This window comes from Panthera leo, chromosome F3 (assembly GCF_018350215.1).
Source record: "Panthera leo isolate Ple1 chromosome F3, P.leo_Ple1_pat1.1, whole genome shotgun sequence".
Classification (NCBI taxonomy): Eukaryota; Metazoa; Chordata; class Mammalia; order Carnivora; family Felidae; genus Panthera; species Panthera leo.
The window spans coordinates 5,560,242-5,582,052 of NC_056696.1; the positions used below are offsets into that span (position 1 = coordinate 5,560,242).

General features: G+C 44.5%; 1 protein-coding gene and 1 long non-coding RNA gene across 4 annotated transcripts in view; one reads left to right on the forward strand and one right to left on the reverse strand.

Annotated features, from left to right (window-relative positions):
• Positions 1-21,811, reverse strand: part of EFCAB2 (EF-hand calcium binding domain 2) — a 130,555-nt gene that overhangs the window by 17,805 nt on the left and 90,939 nt on the right. The window contains exon 3 of one of the 2 annotated variants that reach the window (XM_042924667.1): positions 8,723-8,795. The exons of the other annotated variant lie outside the window; for it this stretch is intronic. Coding sequence (XP_042780601.1) covers positions 8,723-8,795 — 73 coding nt within the window. The remainder of the gene's footprint in view (positions 1-8,722; positions 8,796-21,811) is intronic. 2 annotated transcript variants of the gene reach the window in all.
• LOC122211477 overlaps positions 1-21,811 on the forward strand; it is a 38,108-nt gene that overhangs the window by 3,498 nt on the left and 12,799 nt on the right. The window contains exons 2-5 of one of the 2 annotated variants that reach the window (XR_006198693.1): positions 6,760-6,811; positions 10,584-10,780; positions 11,478-11,604; positions 15,204-16,024. This is a non-coding gene — a long non-coding RNA (uncharacterized LOC122211477). Of the gene's footprint in view, positions 1-6,759; positions 6,812-10,583; positions 10,781-11,477; positions 11,605-15,203; positions 16,025-21,811 lie in introns of those variants that run through there. The other variant, XR_006198694.1, reaches the window with a different exon arrangement.

Here is a 21,811-nt window from a genome sequence, read left to right on the forward strand (position 1 = left end):
TCCTTTCTGTTAGTAGCTGCTTTATGTATTTGGGTGCTTCCATGTTGGTGCCTAAATATTTACAATTGTTAGACCTTCTTGTTGGATTGTCTCCTTTATGATTATATGGTGTCCTTCTTTGTCCCTTGTTACAGTCTTTGTTTTAAAGTCAATTTTGTCCTTTATATAACTATTGCTACCTTGGCTTTCTTTTCACTTCCATTTGCGTGATAAATGTTTTTCCCTTTCCTTTAAATCTGCAGGTGTCTTTAGGTCTGAAATGGGTCACTTGTAGACAGCATATAGATGAGTCATGTTTTTTTACCCATTCCTTCACCCTATGTCTTTTGATTGGGGCATTTAGTCCATTTACGTTCAAAGTAATTATTGATAGGTATGTATTTATTGCCATTTTGTTACTTGTTTTCCGGTTGTTTTTGTAGTTCATCTCTGTTCCTTTCTTCTCTCATGGTTTGCTGGCTTTCTTTAGTGATATACTTAGATTTCTTTCTCTTTATTTTTTGCATATCTATTACAGGTTTTTGATTTGTGGTTGCCATTAGTATTATATATAGCAGTCTATATTAAGTTGATGGTCACTTAAGTTTGAACCCATTCTTCACTTTTCTCCCCCCACTCCACATTTTATGCATATGGTGTCATACCTTACATCTTTTATTTTGTGAATCGCTTGACTGACTTTTACAGATACATTTAATGTTACTGCTTTTGTGCTTCCTACCTTTCTTATTCCTACTTATGGTCTTCCCTTTCCACTCAAAAAGTCCCTTTTAAATTTCTTATCAGGCTGACTTAATGGACATGAATTTCTTTAACTTTTGTTTGTCTGGGAAACTCTTAATCTCTTCTTCTATTCTGAATGAGAGCATTGCTGAATAGAGTATTCTTGGCTGCAGAATTTTTTTTTCTTTCAGCACTTTGGATATATCATGACATTCCCTTCCGGCCTGCAAAGTTTCTGCTGAAAAATCAGCTAATAACCTTATGAGGTTTCCCCTGTATGTTACTGCATTCTTTTCTCTTGCTGCTTTTAAATTTTTATCTTGATCACTACTTTTTGCCATCTTTTTTTTTTTTTTTTTTAATTTTTTTTTCAACGTTTTTTATTTATTTTTGGGACAGAGAGAGACAGAGCATGAACGGGGGAGGGGCAGAGAGAGAGGGAGACACAGAATCGGAAACAGGCTCCAGGCTCCGAGCCATCAGCCCAGAGCCTGACGCGGGGCTCGAACCCACGGACCGTGAGATCGTGACCTGGCTGAAGTCGGACGCTTAACCGACTGCGCCACCCAGGCGCCCCTACTTTTTGCCATCTTAATTACTATGTATTTTGGTATGGACATCTTTGGGTTGACTTTGTTGGGGGTTCTCTGTGGTTCCTGGATCTGGATTTCTCTTTCCTTCTCTAGATTCAGGAAGTTTTCAGCTATTATTTCTTCAAATAAATTTTCTATTCCTTTTTCTCTCTCTCCTCCTTCTGGGATCCCTATAATGTCAATGTTACTACACTTGATGGTGTCACTGAGTTCACTTAGTCTATTTTCATTTTGCATTTGTCCTTCTCTCTCCTGTTCAGCTTGATTGCTGTCCATTACTCTGTCCTACAGGTCACAGATCCATTCTTCTGTTTTCTCTAGTCTACTATCTATTCTCTCTTGTGGGTGTATTTTTCATTTCATTCTTTGAGTTATTCGTCCCTGATTGGTTCTTTTTCATGTTTTCTATCTCTTCCTTGAGGGTCTCACTGAGGTCCTCCACTCTTTCTTCAAGTTCAGTGAGAATCGTTATGATTTTTATTTTTTTATTTTATTTTATTCAATTTGATTCGATTCGATTTTATTTTATTTATTTAGAGAGAGAGAGAGCATGTGCAAGCAGGGGAGGGGCAGAGAGAAGGAGAAAGAGAGAATCCCAAGCAGTGGGATTCACACACTAACAGTGTGGAGCCTGATGCAGGGCGCAAACTCATGACCTGAGCCAAAACCAAGAGTCAGATGCGTAAGTGACTGAGCCACCCAGGCACCCTCTGATTGGGCAAATCCTTTTAATATTAAGATAATCATGGTTTATTGTGTTTGTTTGTTTTTTTGTGTGGTTCATGCTTTTTATGTCTTATCTAAGAAATGTTTGGCTAACCCAATATCACAGGGTTTTCTCTCTTCTTCTAGCAATGTATAGTTTTAGCTCATCTATTCAGGTCTATGATCCACTTCAAGTTAACCTTTGTATGGAGTAAAAAGAGTGACAAACTTTGTGTTCTTTCTATTCAGATACCCATTTGCTCCTGCACTATTTATTGAAGTGATCATCCTTTCTTCATGGAATTACTTTGGCACCTTTGTCAGAGATGTATAGTTCTATTTCTGGATCCTCTGGTTTGTCCCATTGGTCTATATGTCTTTCAGTCCACAAATATCACACTGTCATGATTACTGTAGTTTTGCAGTGAATCTTGCAATCAGGTAGTAAAAGTCCACCCACCCTTGCCCTACACTTTCAAAATTATTTTGTTTATTCTAGGTCCTTTGCTTTTCCATTCAAATTTCAGAATCAACTTATAAATGTCTTTAAAAACAAAAGCCTGCTATGATTTTGAACACATACTGAATTCATCAAAGAACTGCCATCTTAACGATGTTGTTTTGCAATCCATGAACATGTATATGTATCCTTTTAAATCTTAATTTCTCTTTATAGTGTTTGCTGTTTTTAGTGTATAAGTCTTGCCTATATTTTGTTAGATGTATTGACTCTTCTATTCTAATGCTTTTTTAAATGGAGTTGTTTACTTGATTTCATTTTTCTTACCATTGATTTCTAATTATACAATTATGGGAATGCAAGCTGGTGTAGCCTCTCTGGAAAACAGTATGGAGCTTCCTAAAAAAATTAAAAATAGAACTACCCTACGACCCAGCAATTGCACTACTACGCATTTATCCACAGGATACAGGTGTGCTGTTTCGAAGGGACACATGCACCCCCATGTTTATAGCAGCACTATCGACAACAGCCAAAGTATGGAAAGAGCCCAAATGTCCATCGATGGATGAATGGATAAGGAAGAGGTGGTATATATATATAATGGAGTATTACTCGGCAATCAAAAAGAATGAAATCTTGCCATTTGCAACTACGTGGATGGAACTGGAGGGTATTAAGCTAAGTGAAATTAGTCAGAGAAAGGCAAATATCATATGACTTCACTCATATGAGGACTTTAAGAGACAAAATAGATGAACATAAGGGAAGGGAAACAAAAATAATATAAAAACAGGGAGGGGGATAAAACATAAGAGACTCTTAAATATGGAAAACAGAGAGAGGGTTACTGGAGGGGTTGTGGGAGGGGGGAATGGGCTAAATGGGTAAGGGGCATTAAGGAATCTACTCCTGAAATCATTGTTGCACTATATGCTAACTAATTTGGATGTAAATTTTAAAAAAATAAAATAAAATAAAGAAAGAAGACATCTGGAAAAAAAAAGAAATACAATTAATTTTTCATGTTGACCATGTAGCTTATGATCTGGCTAAAGTCACACATTCTAGTGGCTTTTTGGTAACTCTCTTAGGATTTTCTCCATGAAAAATCATGTTGTCTGACATAGAAATAGTTTCACTTCTATTATTTTTATAATAATATTAAATATACTATATTAAATATTATAAAAATATATAAATATAGAAAATAATATAAATATAAAATAGTCTTTTATTATTTCTTCTTACCTTGTTGCACTAGCTAGGACTTCAAGTACAATGATGAATAGGAGTGATAAACACAGGCATCCATGCCTTGTTCACGATTTTAGGTAGAAAACACTGAGTGTCATCTTAGCCTTGAGTTTTCACAGCTGCCCTTGGCCAGATTGACAAGTTTCCTTTTATTCTTAGTTTGCTGAGTATTGTTATCTTCAGTGGGTATTGAATTTTTTCAAATGCTTTTTATATATTTATTGAAATGATCATATGATTTATCGACTTTGTTCTCTTAACGTAGTAGATTACATTGATTCATGTTAAGCCAACCTTAAATTCCTGAGATAAACTCCACCTGCTCATGATGTATTATCCTTTATACGATATTGTTGAAATTGACTTGGTAAAATCATAGTAAGGACTTTTTACATCTATGTTAACAAGATCTGTAGTTTTCCTTTTTTTTTGTAATACAATTGTCTGGTTTGAATATCACAGTAATACTAGCCTGGAAAGTGTTACCTCCTGTAATGTTTTCAGAAAGAATTTTGAGTAGAATTGGTACTATTTCTTCCATAAATGTTTGAAAAAAAATTCACTAGAGAAGCCATCTGAACTTCTAGTTTTCTTTATGGGAAAATTTTTAATTATAAATTTAATTTTCATAACTGATAGGGGGCTACTCAAATTCTCCACTTTTTCTTGGGTCAGTGTTGGTCATTTGTGTCTCTTGGTGAGCATGTCAATTTCATCTAAGTTGCTGCATTTAGTGGCATAAGGCTGTCTCTTATTAACGTTTTCAAATGCCTGAAGGATAATGAAAAACCCTCCTTTAATCTAGATGTTGGTAATTTGTCTTGATTGTCTGAGCTACAAGTTTATCAGTTTTATTTGAAAAGACTAGTATTTTGCGTTCAGGGATTTTCTCTGTCCATTTTCTAGTACACGGATTTCTGCTCTTCACAATTTTTCTCCTTCTCTATATATTGGGTTTATGTTGCTCTTCTTTTCCTAGCTTCCTAAGATGAGAATTTAGATCATTAATTTTAGGTCTTTTTACTTTTCCAATGTGAACATTTAGAGTTGTAAACTGGCCTCCAAGCACTACTTTCCCTGAATCCCACAACGTTTGACGTGTTGCATTTTCATCAACGTTCAGGGCAAAATGCTTTCTCACTCCCCTTGTGATTTCTTCTTTGATTCATGAATCGTTTTAGAAGTATGTTGCTTCATTTCAAATATTTGAGGACTTCCTAGTTATCTTATTCTCAATTGATCTCTGGCTTCATTCCATTTTTTAAATCAGAGAACATATCCTGTATGATTTCGATTTTTTAAAATGTACTGAGGTTTGTTTTATGGTCCAGCACTTAATACATCCTATTGAACATTCCATGGCCACTTGGAAAGAACATGTATTGTAGGTGTAGTGTCCTATAAATATCAGTTAGGCCAGAGTGGTTAATGGTGGTGTTGAGATTATCTCCATCTTTGCTGATATTTTATGTAGTTGCTCTATCAATTACTTGAGAAGCTTGTTAAAATCTCCATCTATGGAACACAGACATTTATGATTTTTAATACCTTCCTGACGAATTGACCTTTTAGAAAAAATCACTGTACAGTGTAATAATCTTATCAACATAGGTGTTATTTTCCAAACATCTCGTAGTTCTCCCTTCTAATTACTTTAAATTCTCCACAATTCCACTTGAGTTTGAACTTTGAAGGCTGTAGACCTCTCCACGCCCTTCCCGCTGGTATTGAGAGGCCACCATGTCCCCCCCAACCCCCACCCCCGGCCCCAGCTCTCACACAGAAGAGCCTGGAAGCCTCTAACTCCATAGTAAAGGAAGAATGGTTTAATAACCTGTATGTCAATAAAATTTATATTAACCCTTCTTACAGCTGTTGGGTTTTGTGATATTCCAAGCAGGTACAGATTATTTGGGGCAAGTTGCTAATTGTAGAATATGAAGTAGAGGGATCAATGCTGAGTGATTTTTAAATGATCTATTTCAAGAGAGACATTAGCTCTCCTATCGCTCCTCAGGAAGTGAGGGGCTGAGAGTATGTATCTACACTGAAATTTAAGTAAATGGCAGCTAGAGAACTGAACATAGATTTTGATGCGGGTTTTTGTTTTTGAGAGAGAGAGGAAGGGAGGGAGGGAGGGACAAGCGGGGGGAGGGGAAGAGTGAGAGGGAGAACCCCACGCAGGCTCCACGCCTAGCATGCAGCCTAATGCAGGGCTCGATCTGAAGACCATGAGATCATGACCTGAGCCAAAGTCAAGAGGCAGATGCTTAACCAACTGAGCCACCCAGGTGCCCTTCGATGTGTAGAATTTTAGAGCATTGTCACATGATTGTATTTTTTTACATTATTGCATTTTAAAGCAAATGAAGCAGATATAGTTTAGTTTCTGAAACCATTACAGAGCATTTATCAATACAACATTCATCCATCCTTATTCACCTACTATTTGGAGCTTTGTTTTTTTTTTTTAATGTATTTGATACCTACAAATATCTATGTGCTTTTTTTTCCCCCTCAGTTATTTGGGAAACTTCAAAAAGGGTAGTCACACCCAAAGCTTCTTAAGCATCTTGCTATAATTTAATCTGAACAAACTGTTGCGCACAAATACAGAAAAACATATGTAGGGCTTAGATAGCATATTGCTATAATTCTTAAGCTTCTTAAGCATCTTGCTATAATTTAATCTGAACAAACTGTTGCGCACAAATACAGAAAAACATATGTAGGGCTTAGATCGCACAGTGATCCCTCTTGGTCCAACTGTTCGAAACGTGTAATTTTCAAAGGCTGTGTCAATGTACCTAAGCAAAGGACAAATACAAAAGAAAATGCTGGGGCCTGAGCATCTACTGTGATTAACTGTGAAACCCACGGGGTCATTTCAGTAGAGAGCCACCTACAGAGCAAGCCAACCCAAATATACACTGAGTGCCCACCAGGGAACAGCTGATTCCTTGCAGCGATCAGAATGAATCCTCATAAAGACACTTGGCTATTGTTGCGTTCTTTTCGCAGATGTGGGACCAGGCTTGGAAAGAGGACGCTGCTCAGCCAAGGCCACACAGCTGTAAGTGGTAGCTCTGGGGTTTGCAAGTAGACTTCCTGACACTATTCGTGGTGTCTGTTCCACTTTGCCAGAAAAACTTACAGATCAAGAGTTGGCAAACTTTCCCTGGAAAGGGCCCGACAGTAAATATTTTAAGCTCTGCAAACCATATGGTCTCTGTCGCAAGGACTGAACCTCCACTCTTGCAGTGAGAAAACAGCCACAGACAATATGTAAATAAACGAGTTTAGCTGTGTCCCGATAAAACTTCATTTACAATAAGAGGAGGTGGGCTGGATTTGGCCCAGGGGTTGGGATTGGCGGACCCCCGCTACAGATTGAAACGTACAAACCAACCATCAAGGAATCAGGCTCTAAAGGTTCCGCTTTTCTATCTTTCCAGGGCCATTTTTCATTACCGCTGTGCTTACTCTACTGAATTGTACGCAATCATTACAATTTCACTGTAAATTCATCCTCCAGTCCCTCTCTGCTCCACAATGCCAACTTTCCTTTCCCTAGCACAGATTCTCGCTTTGTCGATAAACACTGTCAAGCAGCGATCAACACCTTATTTTTAAAAATGAGGACCCACTTGGGAAAAATAAGTTGTTTTTTTTTTTCCTCTGAGTAAAAATAGTTTCACCGGGTCCCCAAATGGAAAACCAGCGTAAAGATTTTGTGCTGTACTGAATATTTTTAAATGCTAATGAAAAACTGGTACTGCCCTTTAGTTACCAAGATGCCAAGAGGTGGGTATCAGAGTTACCTTCCTGATCTTCCGTTCCTTAACTTTATATAGTGCGTTAGGATTCAAATGCGTTATTTCATTTGTCTTTGAAGTACCGATTATCATGGACAAACTGAAAGGGATGCGCCCGGGGCCGGTGCTGTGCTGGGCACATGAAATAAGGAAATCAACAAAATCACGCTTCCTTGCCTGTCTCCTGTTTCCTCCTACCTGGAGACCCACACACCCACAAAAGCAGTTCTGGAAAGGTTCTTCTCGTGGTGGGGGCCCAGGGAGCTCGGTTCCCCGCAGGCCCCTGCTTTGTTGGACTGAAAGCTGCATGTGGAAGTTAGAGCAGATCCTTTGCTGGAAAACCAAACAGGGCAGGAAGCTCTCTGGTCTTGGGCCACTCACCACTGCTTTACGGGATAACTCTCTCCAGGGACTCATCTACACGGTTGCAAATAACCATTTTTCAAATTCTTAGACTCTTTGGTCAATGTCAAGTTAGTTCTTATTATTGTGTTTACTACTTGCTCGGAAAGTTGGTTTTATTTCCCCCAAATAAATATAAATTTCTTCCAGTCTCTGTTTCCACTTCTATCCCCTCTGAAGTGACATTATTCAGTATATTTACCTTTCCAGTGCCAATATCCTCTCTGCATATAGTCAGTCCCCTGTGTCTGTCTGCTGGCCTTTCTTCAACTAAGTTTAAAGAGTATAAATAAGGGGCGCCTGGGGGGCTCAGTTGGTTAAGCATCTGACTTCGGCTCAGGTCATGATCTCCCAGTTTGTGGGTTTGAGCCTCGAGTCAGGCTCTGCGCTGACGGCTCGGAGCCTGGAGCCTGCTTCAGATTCTGTGTGTGTCTCTCTCTCTGCCCCTGCCCGCTTGTGCATGTGCACTCTCTCTCTCTCTGTCTCAAAAATAAATAAATAAACATTAAAAAAAAAAGTGTATAAACAATATAAAGTGGGCTCCTCACTTGAGCCATCATGTTACTCAGTCAAAGCCATTTGTTCCAGATCTGCTATTAATTTGTTCAGACCCTGTTGGCTGGCTGATCTGTAAAGCTGCCCGAATGTTTCCACCAAGCACCCTCATTAGTTTAGAACACGCTTAGCTGCAGGGAAGGGTTTTTAGGCACCAGGAATGGACGAAGCAGGGAGCCCGCGGCACGCAGCCTTGCCCCAGGTCTGCTTACCTCCGCGATCAGGTCATGGAGCTCTCCTTCGCTCGGGCAGCACCCTAGCGACCTGATAATTGTTCCGATCTCTCTGCGGAAAAAGTGGTCAACAGTTTTAGAACATAAACTTTGGAAAGCAAGCGCTGTGCTTCTCTAAACAAGGTCAGGGCAGATGTAGCACCGAGGTCACTCAATTAAGTTCTACCTCGTGAGGACAGCAGATACTTTTCCGGGGGAAGGAAAAGGCAGACAAATGAACCAAAGGGAGAAGAAAGAAGTGTTTGCGTGGATTAGCCCGAGCCCAAATCAGAACATTCTAGAAAATGAAAACAGGGGAGGGGGCAAGAAAAAGAAGTGTCAGGCACTCACTAGCTGATTTTAAGTTAATTAGCTGTTTCAAACCTCAGTTTCTGCATCTGTAAAATGGGGACAATAATATCTCGCTCAGAGGTTTGTGTTAAAGTCCACATTAGTGGCAAAATACTGAAAAGCGTGGCCCCTAGTGTCAGATTGTCAGGGTTCAGATCTGAGCTCTATCACGTGCTAGGCTGCACAGGTTAATCTCTGGGTTTAGAAGCCTACCTGGTGGTTAAAACCTAGTGACTTCGTGCAAATACTTAGAAAGGGGCGGGGAACACCCTAAGAGTAAAATAATACGAACTATCATAATATAAAGCATAGTTCTTGCTTTATACTATGCAAGATTTATTGAATGGCATACACTCAATAAATATTAGTTATGTCCCTGCCCTCCCCATAATGATGTAATTCAATTCAGCAAATAACCTAAGAAAAGTATAAATTCTATTCGGTACTCCCTAGATGTGAAGAGAGGGGATTTAGAATAGATTATTAAAGATTTCCACTTAAAATTATTAAAATTAAAGATGCAATATTTGAATGTTAACTTAATTTCACAAATATGCACTTGAATAGAATTTTTAAATATTTATTTATTTATTTTGAGAAAGAGAGTGAGAGAGGGAGAGCGTGAGCAAGGAGAGGGACAGAGGCAGGGAGAGACAATCCCAAGCAGGCTCCGAGCTGTCAGCACAGAGCCTGATGTGGGGCTCAATCCCAGGACACTGGGATCATGACCTGAGCCCAAATCAAGAGTCAGATGCTTAACCAACTGAGCCCCCTAGGCACCCCACTTGACTAGAATATTTAATTTTTTTTACCACTCTGGGTAATAATGGTGTTATACTTACTCCCTATTTTACTGAGAAAACTTTTTTTTTTTAAGTTTATTTATTTATTTAGAGAGAGAGGGAGGGAGGGAGAGAGGGAGGGGCAGAGAATCCCAAGCAGGCTCCACTGTCAGTGGAGAGCCCCATGCGGTCATTAGATCATGACCTGAGCCAAAACCACGAGTTGGATGTTTAACCGACTGAGTCCCCCAGGAGCCCTGTGAAAACATTTAAAAATGTTTTTTAAATGTTTTTATTTATTTTTGAGATGGAGAGAGACAGAGCATGAGCAGGGGAGGGGCAGAGAGAGAAGGAAACCCAGAATCTGAAACAGGTTCCAGGCTCTGAGCTGTCAGCACAGAGCCTGATGTGGGGCTCGAACTCACAGACCGTGAGATCATGTCCTGAGCTGAAGTCGGACGCTCAACTGACTGAGCCACCCTGGCACCCCTGAGAAAACAGTTTAAATTAGAATGTTAGGCTTCTTCACTTACAGAGGCTGCAGGATGAGCAGCGAGGGAAAATCAAAAGTCTTTAACTGTGGAAGACGGGATTCTTAATTTTCATTTACTGATTTTCCTTTGTAACAAACACGGCCCACTATACACGCCACGTCTTCCTGTGGACTACGTTTCACACCCACCGGAGTACCTCAGTCTGTACACTTCTGCATTGCTTCTCCTGCCCAGGTCCCTCGTGAAGGCAGGATCTGAACACGATGGTGTGCATAGAAACTGAAGCATTTTACAAGACTATACTTTCGAGAAGTCCCTAAAGATGTGCCGTGAATCTGGCTAACACCGAACTAGTAAACATATCGTTGTAACATCAGACTGGCTGCTGTATACATTAGACCAAAGAGAGGCAGGGACAAAAACATGATTTGGTAAGTATTCACAGATTTAGCCCTTCCATAACCTTCCGGGCCTTTTGCTATGTGCATCAGGAAACCGAAACTCCAGGGGCGCCTGGGTGGCTCAGTTGGTTGAGCATCTGACTTCAGCTCAGGTCATGATCTCGTGGTTTGTGAGTTCGAGCCCCGTGTCGGGCTCTGTGCTGACAGCTCAGAGCCTGAAGCCTACTTCAGATTCTGTCTCCCTCTCTCTCTGCCCTTCCCCCACTTATGCTCTGTCTCTGAAATAAACATTAAAAAAAAAATTAAAAATACATAAATAAATAAAACATTAAAAAGAAAGAAAAGAAAAGAAAACTGAAGAAACTCCAGAATCAGAGGGACCTGAAGAAAAGCTGGTTACCCTACACCAGAGGCAGAGGTGGGGGTAGGGGGTGGAGAGGGGACCTGGAACCGCCTGCGGGCAGGCGTGTAGGACAGCGGCCCTTTCGTCCGTCTGGCTACTGAGCACTGCGCAGGTGGCTAGCCCAAACAAAAACAGGCTGTAAGTGTAAAATACAGATTTCAAAAACTGAGCACACACACAGAAAAATGTAAAATATCTCATCGATCACTTTTAAATTGACACATGTTGAAATGACAATATTTTAGACATATTGGGTTGACTAACAATTACTAAAATTAATTTCACCTGTTTCTCTTTTGCCTTTTGTTTCCTTGTGGCTACTAGAACATTTTAAATTATCAGTCCAATACTCCCTATTTCTGGAAACGGCTAGGAAGAGCCGTCATCACGAGTCAGATGTTGAGAGGTACACAGAAAGAGAGAGAGAATCACCTTGCGCCGTGTCAGCAAGGTAATTGTTCTCCCTCGTGCCTCTCTGAGAAACGTTAACCAGGTGTTTGTTTGTTTGTTTTTTAATTTTTTAATTTATTTTTTGAGTCTGTCTGCAGAGAGCCCGAGCGGGGCTCGAACTCACGAACCGTGAGACCATGACCTGAGCCAAAATCAAGAGTCAGACGCTTAACCGAGTGAGCCCCCCCAGGTGCCCCTGAACCAGGTTGCAACGAGCCCTTGGTCGCTGCCAGCCCCCAAGACACAGGAAGGGCTATTAGGTGGCGGGCCGGGCGGCGTCCAGCCCCAGACACGACGCACAGGAGGGCCTGAGCGGGAGGAAGGTGTGGGCCGGAGACACAGCTCTGGCAGCGAAGCCGTGGGCTCTGACGGGAGTGTGCTGGCAGGAAGACACCAGCCAGGGGTCCAGGAGGGACTCTCTAGAGGGCCCGCGCTGACCCAGCGGTACGAGGAAGAGGCCCGCGTTAGCCACGGAGGAGAGGAGCCAGAGGGGAGGCGCGAACTCCACACAGGGCCGCGTCCAGGGAGCTGAGGAAAGACGTGGGGAAAGCGAGCCTCATCTCAGTGTCCCATGCTGCGGAGAGCATGGGTTGAGGGAAGGAAGATCAGTTGTGATATTTGAGGAGGGAAGGCGCCGTCGAAATCAGACTGCACGGGGTCCAGGAGGATGGGTCCGGGGAGCGAAGGGGAGGAAGTGGTGTCTGGGGAGGGGGGCAGAGGCGTGGGGCCAAGGAAGATTCTGTAAGAAACGTAAGACCAGAGGGAGGTGGGCACTCACGAACGCGGATGGGCAGGGGCCAGCGCGGAGAGGGCTGGAGAGACCAGGGCTCGCGAGGGGGTGCTCCTGGGGAGGTGGGAGCACTCAGGGGGCACACGGCTGGCCCGGGGCCTGCCACCCGCAGGCTCCGTGTCAGAAGGGCAGGTCCTTCCTTCCCGCCTGGAAAGGTCTTCTCTACCCCTCTGGCTCCCCTTTGAAGAACCGATCACCATGTCTCCTCCTCTGAGTGAATCCAGCCAGGACGACCCACTTTGCCCACGGAAAACAGCTCGTCTGATGCCCTCCAGCCATGCAGGCGCTACTTTTCTCCGGCCCTGAAGCACGGAGCCTGACTCCGCTAAGGGGAAAGGAAGGGCAAAGCTTCTCGGGCCGATGAGTCCACAGCGGCCTGAAGAACAATACAACTCAAGAACTCACCCCGAAGCCCTACAAACTGGCCCGCGAGCTGTGGGCAGCGGCGAATTCACCGAGCATTCGTGCTCCTTTGCTGCCGTCAACCAGTCAGACCTGCCGTTTCCTGTCCTGGATTCTGGGCCCCTGAACCTTCCATCCTGCCTGCTCTATTAATCCCTAACCCTGAGCAACTCCCCGGTTTCCTTCCTCTACTCCTGCAAAGCACTGCGGGAAGAAAAGACCTAACACAAAGATCACGGGCTGCTGCAGATTCACGCCGTCCAACATCCAGCGTCCCGCATGCTGCCTAACCCCCTTGCTTTCGCTTCCTGCTGCTTCCCTAGCAAACTGCCCCCCGAACAGCTATTCTGAATCATCTCCAGCCTCACGCTCAAAACCACAGGTACGCCCAATCTCAGCGGAAGACCCCACAGGCCTGTCACCTGCGTCCCCCCCCATGCGAACCGGGCACTGCTGACCCGCCGACTGCCCGCTCGGCCAGCCCAGGCCGCACAGCTACGCGCCGCAGCCTGGGTAGAGGCAGCTCACGGCTCTGAAGGTGGCAGAGTCCAAGGCTCTGTCAGACTCCGGGCCTGGTGAGAACCCTGCTTCCGGCTTGTGGATGACCGCCTTTCTCCGTATCCTCCCATGGCCGACAGCGAGCGAGCTCTGGGTCTCCCTCTTCTTTCAAGGGCCCCAATCCATCGCGGGGACTCCACCCCCGTGACCTCATCTAGACTTAATCACTTCCCAAAGGCCCACCACCTCCAAACACCATCACGTGGAGAGGGGGGGGGGGGCAAGGCTCCATCATATGAATTCGGGAGGGACACACATCCGATGGTGGGCACCCCCACTACAGGCCTGGCCCCTATACCACCTTCCAAGTGTGTACAAGCCTCCCCTCCTCTCCCTCTCAGCCTCCGAGGAACTCAAAGTGCCCTTCCTTAATAAAGCTCACCCCTCTCCATTTTCCTGAGTTCCAGGCTGGGCTCCTTTTTTTCCCCCCAGCAAGTATACACATTATTCAGTGCTCATCTCGGTGTGCGTAGTCTTAACCCCGTCGGTCTCGGCTCTTTTTCTGGACACACTTGCCTCCCGCTCAACATCTTCATTCAGCCCTTTACTAGTGGCTTCCTCTTTTGCCCTGAGATATTCACGTAACTTCCCTCTCTTAAGACACTTCTAACAGGTGCCTTACCGCCTCCAACTACTCTCCCTCCGCTTCCTTTGCTAGCACAGCCCTTGTTCTAAGTCGCTCATCTTGGGGGCGCCTGGGTGGCTCAGTGGGTTAAGCATCTGACTCTGTTTTCGGCTCAGGTCGCGATCTCACGGTTTGTGAGCTAGAGCCCCGCGTCGGGTTCTGCACTGACAGCGTGGAGACTGCTTGGGATTCTCTCTCCCTCCCTCCCTCCCTCTGCTTCTCCCTTGCTCTCCCGCACACTCTCTCTCTCTGTCTCTTTTAAAATATATAAATAAACCTTACAATGAATGAATCACTCATCTTGTAGCTGTCAGGACACCACCCACCATTCACTGTGGACCTGCCGGCCTAGCTCTTGGCCACATGCTCAGTCTGTCCTGTCTTAGCCTCTCCACCCCTCTCTTCCTCCCACGGTCCCTCAACTGCCCCCTGCCTGGACCCCTGGTTGCAGGATGACCTCACTGTTCAAAGTGTTACAGGGACCTAAGAGAAGAAACCCACCACTCGGATCTGGGCAGAGAGAAGCCTGCCACTTGGATCTGGACAGAGAAAGGCCCACGGCTCAATCGGGGACAGGAGAGAGGCCCGCCGCTCGGATCTGGACAGGAGAGAGGCCCGCCGCTCAGATCTGGCCGGAGAGAGGCCCACCGGTCATCACAGCACCGGCACCTGCAGGGAGAGAGGGACAGAAAGCCCGTGCAGGGCGGCAGCAGTGGGGGACCGGAGTGGCAGGCAAGGGGAACACAGGGTTAAGGCGGCCGCTCTGGAGAGGCACGCGCAGCTTCTGGCCAGAAGCTGAATTCAGTGCAGCCGCCGGTCCCGCGGTCCCCACGGACGCCTTGACCCCCCCGCGACAGTCCCATGGGGTGTGCGCCTTGTCCTCTCCATTTCACAGACCAGGAGATGATCCCGAGATGTTCAATAACTTACCAGGGCCACAAATAGCTGCGCATTCTAGCCGCCCCCCCACCCCCCCAGAGCAGGGGGCCGGGGCTGCGGGCCCAACCAGGGGGCAGGACAGCGACACAGGAGACTGACCGGCCTTCCGGCTGGGAGCCGTCACCTCCTCTGGGACTCGGAGAAGGAGACCCCGCAGCCCACTCCCTCCCCTCCACCACCTGCAGGCTGCAAGGGGAGTGGTAACCGCGCACAGGGTTTCACCAGCGGGGCCGGGCTCTGTTGTCAACTGCTCTAAATCCTCTTACCCGCTTCCTCCCCACGGCAGCCCTGCGAGGACGACCCACCAAAACCAGGCCACAGAAAGATTGGGTAACTTCCCCAGCACCCTGGGAAGTAGTGGCTGGGATCCCGACACACACAGGCTGGAATCCACACGCCTCAGCCCTGCACACGGCCACCTCTCATAAACCTGATCCAGTATGTCACGAGACGGAGGGAACCTGGGGACTGTGACAAGGCGCCTCCAAAGAAGAGTGGAGGTTCCATCCCACGGGAACCTTGAAGACAGATCCAGGGCGCCAAACAGACGACCCAAGGGACAGAGTTGGCCCTCAGATAAGGTTTTGCTCAGCGCACTGTTGGTTCATAACATCCGTGTCTTCAGGAGTGCCCCAGACTGTGTCCCTCGCACATGCACATCACAGGCCTGGTCCCTTGGGAACCAGGGTCTATCACTCCTGGAAAATAGCAATTTTGTACGGTAGGAATTTACCTGCAAGAAGCGGGGGAATGAGCCAGTGACCTCTGAAAGTTTTCTCCCCAGGGGCTCTGATTCTAAGATTATACTTACACACACACACACACACACACACACACACACACGCACACACACACCGGTGGCTTATGTAAGTGAATATTCTTGCTCTTAGAAGATACACACTGGAGGATTTCAGGGGAAAGGTCACAGCGTCTACAGCTCACTCTCAAATAGTCCAGCAAAATAAAATAATAAAACGTATAAATACGTAGATCGTGTAAATGTAGTGTGTGTGTACATCATGAAAGAGAGGGAACACAGGCAAAAGCAAATGCGCCAGAATGTTAATAATTGGTGCATCTAGGGGACCGTACACAAGAATTCCTTCCATGCGCCACTCTTACTATTTGTCTAGACGTGTTAAGTTTTTTAAATAAAAAGTGTTCGTGAAAGAAAATAATAACAAGAAGTGGGTGCCTGGCTGGCTCAGTCGGAGCATTCCACTCTTGATCTTGGGTCGTGAGTTCGAGCCCCACGTCGGGCATGGAGATTAGTAAAAAGTAAACTTAAAAAGGAAACACAAGATAAGGACCTTTCATTCTCAGGCAGGAAAACCAAAGTAGTAAGAAATAACAACAGAAATCCTGCCTCATATAAACTATCTGCAAAACAATTTACTTTTTTGTGTTATACTATATTTATCGTTTGGCTTAAGAAGTTGATTATTGGGACGCCTGGGCGGCTCAGTCGGTTAAGCGTCTAACTCTTGATCTTGGCTCAGGTCACGATCTCACGTTCATGAGATCAAGCCCCATGTCAGGTTCTGTGCTGACAGCGCAGAGCCTGCTTGGGATTGTCTCTCTTTCTGCTCTTCCCCTGCTTGCGTTCTTTCCTCTCTCTCTCTCTCAAAATAAATAAATAATTTTTTAAAAAGTTGATCACTAACGATGTCTTAGTTTACAAGAAAACACATTAGTGACAACATTCTTCAATTTCACAACAAAATCAGTTACAATATTCTTAACTCAGTACTTAAGCATTTAAAAAAAAACCTGGGGGCACCTGCCTGGCTCACTTCATAGAGCATGTGACTCGTGATCTCAGGGTTGAGTTCAAGCCCCATGCTGGGTGTACAGATTACTTTAAAATGGAAAACCCGGGGCGCCTGGGTGGCGCAGTCGGTTAAGCGTCCGACTTCAGCCAGGTCATGATCTCGCGGTCCGTGAGTTCGAGCCCCGCGTCAGGCTCTGTGCTGACGGCTCGGAGCCTGGAGCCTGTTTCCGATTCTGTGTCTCCCTCTCTCTCTGCCCCTCCCCCGTTCATGCTCTGTCTCTCTCTGTCCCAAAAATAAATAAAAAAACGTTGAAAAAAAAAATTTTTTTTTAAAAATAAAAAAATAAAAAAAAAAATAAAAATAAAAAAAAAATAAAAAAAATAAAATGGAAAACCCGATAGACTCCACCAAAAGTCTACTAGAACTGATACATGAATTTAGCGAAGTCTCAGGATACAAAATCAATGTACAGAAATCAGTTGCATTCTTATACACTCATAATGAAGCAACAGAAAGACAAATAAAGAAACTGATCCCATTCACAATTGCACCAGGAAGCATAAAATACCTAGGAATAAATCTAACCAAAGATGTAACAGATCTGTATGCTGAAAACCATAGAAAGCTTATGAAGGAAATTGAAGAAGATACAAAGAAATGGCAAAACATTCCATGCTCATTGATTGGAAGAATAGATCTTGTTAAAATGTCAATACTACCCAAAGCTATCTACACATTCAACGCAATCCCAATCAATTGCACCAGCATTCTTCTCGAAGCTAGAACAAGCAATCCTAAAATTCCTATGGAACCACAAAAGACCCCAAAGTAATAATATTGAAGAAGAAAACCAAAGCGGGAGGTATCACAATCCCAGACTTTAGCCTCTACTACAAAGCTGTCATCATCAAGACAGCATGGTATTGGCACAAAAACAGACACATAGACCAATGGAATAGAATAGAGACTCCAGAATTGGACCCACAAAAGTATGGCCATCTAATCTCTGACAAAGCAGGAAAGAATATCCAATAGAAAAAAGACAGTCTCGTTAACAAATGGTGCTGGGAGAACTGGACAGCAACATGCAGAAGGATGAAACTAGACCACTTTCTTATGCCGTTCACAAAAATAAACTCAAAATGGATAAAGGACCTCAATGTGAGACAGGAAACCATCAAAACCCTAGAGGAGAAAGCAGGGAAAAACCTCTCTGACCTCAGCTGCAGCAATTTCTTACATGACACATCTCCAAAGGCAAGGGAATTAAAAGCAAAAATGAACTATTGGGACCTCATGAAGATAAAAAGCTTCTGCACTGCAAAGGAAACAAGCAACAAAACTAAAAGGCAACCAATGGAATGGGAAAAGATATTTGCAAATGACATATCAGACAAAGGGCTAGTATCCAAAATCTATAAAGAACTCATCAAACTCCACACCCGAAAAACAATCCAGTGAAGAAATGGGCAGAAAACATGAACAGACACTTCTCTAAAGAAGACATCCAGATGGCCAACAGGCACATGAAAAGATGCTCAACGTCGCTCCTCATCAGGGAAATACAAATCAAAACCACACTCAGATACCACCTCACACCAGTCAGGGTGGCTAAAATGAACAAATCAGGAGACTACAGATGCTGGCGAGGATGTGGAGAAACGGGAACCCTCTTGCACTGCTGGTGGGAATGCAAGCTGGTGCAACCACTCTGGAAAACAGTGTGGAGGTTCCTCAAAAAATTAAAAATAGATCTACCCTATGACCCAGCAATAGCACTGCTAGGAATTTACCCAAGGGATATAGGAGTACCGATGCATAGGGGGCACTTGTACCCCAATGTTTATAGCAGCACTTTCAACAACAGCCAAAGTATGGAAAGAGCCTAAATGTCCATCAGCTGATGAATGGGTAAAGAAATTGTGGTTTATATACACAATGGAATACTATGTGGCGATGAGAAAGAATGAAATATGGCCTTTTGTAGCAACGTGGATGGAACTGGAGAGTGTTATGCTAAGTGAAATAAGTCCTACAGAGAAAGACAGATACCGTATGTTTTCACTCTTATGTGGATCCTGAGAAACTTAACAGAAACCCATGGGGGAGGGGAAGGGAAAAAAAAAAGAGGTTAGAGAGGGAGGGAACCAAACCATAAGACACTCTTAAAAACTGAGAACAAATTGAGGGTTGATGGGGGGTGGGAGGGAGGGGAGGGTGGGTGATGGGTAGTGAGGAGGACACCTTTTGGGATGAGCACTGGGTGTTGTATGGAAACCAATTTGACAATAAACTTCATATATTGAAAAAAAAAACAACTGAGAACAAGCTGAGGGTTGATGGGGGTGGGAGGGAGGGGAGGGTGGGTGATGGGTATTGAGGAGGGCACCTGTTGGGATGAGCACTGGGTGTTGTATGGAAACCAATTTGACAATAAATTTCATATTAAAAAAATCAAATCAAATCAAAATCAAAATCAAATCAAAAACTTGGCAGCACTGGATAGATCTAAGACATTGTGTTTCACGAAGTACAAGTTGCCAAGAGGCTGGCTATCGGTCTACTGTTCCTTGCAGGTAAAAGTACCTGAAGAAGACGGAGCCCCCCAGTGAGGAAGGCAGCACCGTGAACTGCTCCTTGTGGGCACAGGACCAGAGCAGTTTCTCTGCCGGACTCTTCACCGAGCACAGGGCTCAGGCTCGCTACAGATGGGACAGCACCTGCCAGCCACAGTCAGATCCACTCTGGCCCAAGAAGGCAGCTCCCTGCACGGGCGCCCCTCAAGCCTGGATCAGCAGGGGGAAGGCAGAGGGTGTTTAAGTACTACTAACCCTTTCTCCTCCGATGTGTTCTTTCTTCAAATGACAATGCATTAGGTGAATTTATTCCAAGAGGCCTCCCGCGTTCCCTGAGAGGAGAGGGGAGGGGAGAGGTGGGGAGGAGAGGAGCAGGAAATAGAGAGGCAAAGATGCCTCTTGTTCTAACTCGTCCCGGAATACAAGGCCAGAGGCACAGAAGACAGGACGATCCCGAGAGCTCCTCTTACTTAACGATTCTGCTGCCAATAACACGGGATTGCAGCCAAAGCAGTCAGGTGGGCTTCCAGAACCCCAGATGCCCGGGAGGAGGCTGGGGTCCTGGCCATCAAGGAGGAAACCATGTAACTCACAGTTCAGCCTCAGGAGCAGAGAGACTCCTAAAGGTGAGTGAAGAAAAACGGGGGAAAAAAAGAGAGAAGGGCAAAAAAGAGCAGAGGCCAGAGAAACATCAGGCCATGAATTTCTGAGAAAGAGACAGAGGTCTAGAAAGGAGGAGAACCGAAAAAGAAAGAGCAAGAAAACACTGAAGGAGATGAGATTATAGCTTTTGGAGACAAGGAACAGAAATTCCCAAGCTTAATGGCGAAAATGAAAGACAGAAGTTCAGAAAGAAGAAATGACAAAGATACCAGACAACTGGAAAGTTGAGCAAAACTGTGAAATAAAGTGGTACAGTTACATACAACATTAAGGCTGATCAACCCACTTTACTTGCACGAACCGGGACTGTGAATCAAGCGAAATGATTGAGAATTATTTTAAAGTATCTTTTAAGACTACTCGTAACATTAGTCGATCATTAAAGTCTTTTACAGTTATTAAAGTACCTTTTAAAGCAACTATTTAGGAACTTACTGAAGTCAATGTAGTAAAATAAAACTAAAATCGTTTTTTTTTTTGTTTTTTCTTTAATTTTTTTTAACCTTTATTTATTTTTGAGACAGATAGAGACAGAGCATGAATGGGGAGGGGCAGAGAGAGAGGGAGACAGAGAATCGGAAGCAGGCTCCAGGCTCTGAGCCATCAGCCCAGAGCCCGACGCGGGGCTCAAACTCACTGACCGCGAGATCGTGACCTGAGCTGGAGTCGGACGCTTAACCGACTGAGCCACCCAGGCGCCCCTAAAATCATTTTTGAATTTTAATAATCTCTTCCAAAGTCTTTTTGTCAGGCTTTTAGAAGAGAGTCCAGAGAAACGGCGCAAACGCATCTGCGTACAATGGGGAGTGTGCTGTTTTCAACTGGTTCCTCAAGAGGGAAAAGCCCTGACTGGAAGCATCTGCATTTCCACGGTGTCAACACAGCCATCTGGGCCAATTTTGAGCTGCCAGAGTGAAGTCACCGGGGGCAGGAGGTGGGAAGAGATGTTCCCGGTGTCCCCAGCACATCACCGCACGGCACCCCAGCACACGTACACGAGACAGATTTGCAACAACGTGGATGGAACTAGAGTGCATTATGCTGGGCGAAATAAGTCAATCAGAGAAAGAAAGATATCATAGGATTTCACTCACATGTGGAATTTAAGAAACACAACAGATGAACATAGGGCAAGGGCAGGAAAAAATAAGATAAAAACAGACAGGGAGGCAAACCATCTGAGACTCCTAAACACAGAGAACAAACTGGGAGATGCTGGAGGGGAGGTGGGTGGGGGGATGGGCCTTAAGGAGGGCACTTGTTGGGATGAGCACTGGGTGTTGTATGTGAGCGATCAATCACTGGGTTCTACTCCTGAAACCAATACTACACCGTATGCTAACTAACTTGAAATCGGAAAAAAAAAAAAAAAGCGTAAGTAAGAGTCAAATGTGATGGTACTGCAATTAGGAAGTGGCCACTTTTGAGTCTTTATTACCTTTTCGTTGTTAATAAGCACCTTCATTTTCGCATTTTATAAGAACAGCCTGGAAAAGTACACAGGGCTTGACGAGTCTGGGTGACGCCCTCACGCAGGGGCCGTGCTAATCTCTGCGCCTTTCCAAACTGGGTGTCAGTGCCGCCCCAGGGAGCACCTTTGTTTTTTTCAATATAATTTCCTTGTAAGTTTGTGTAATTGACTTGTTCCAAAATGAGTGTGTAGCAGCCCTTGCAGGGTTCCTGGAAACCTAACCATCATCTCTGTGAGTCAGCACTGGACCCGATGTTTCTAGACAGGTTCATCCTCTGAACGAACGAGGGCCCCCTCACTGAGTGTTCGACCGTGTTTCTGAAACAGAAATTCGGTATGTTTATTGTAAAAAAAAAAAAAAAAAAAAATCTGTTTTTCCTTTGGAAAATGTTTTTCTTTCTTTTAAATCAAT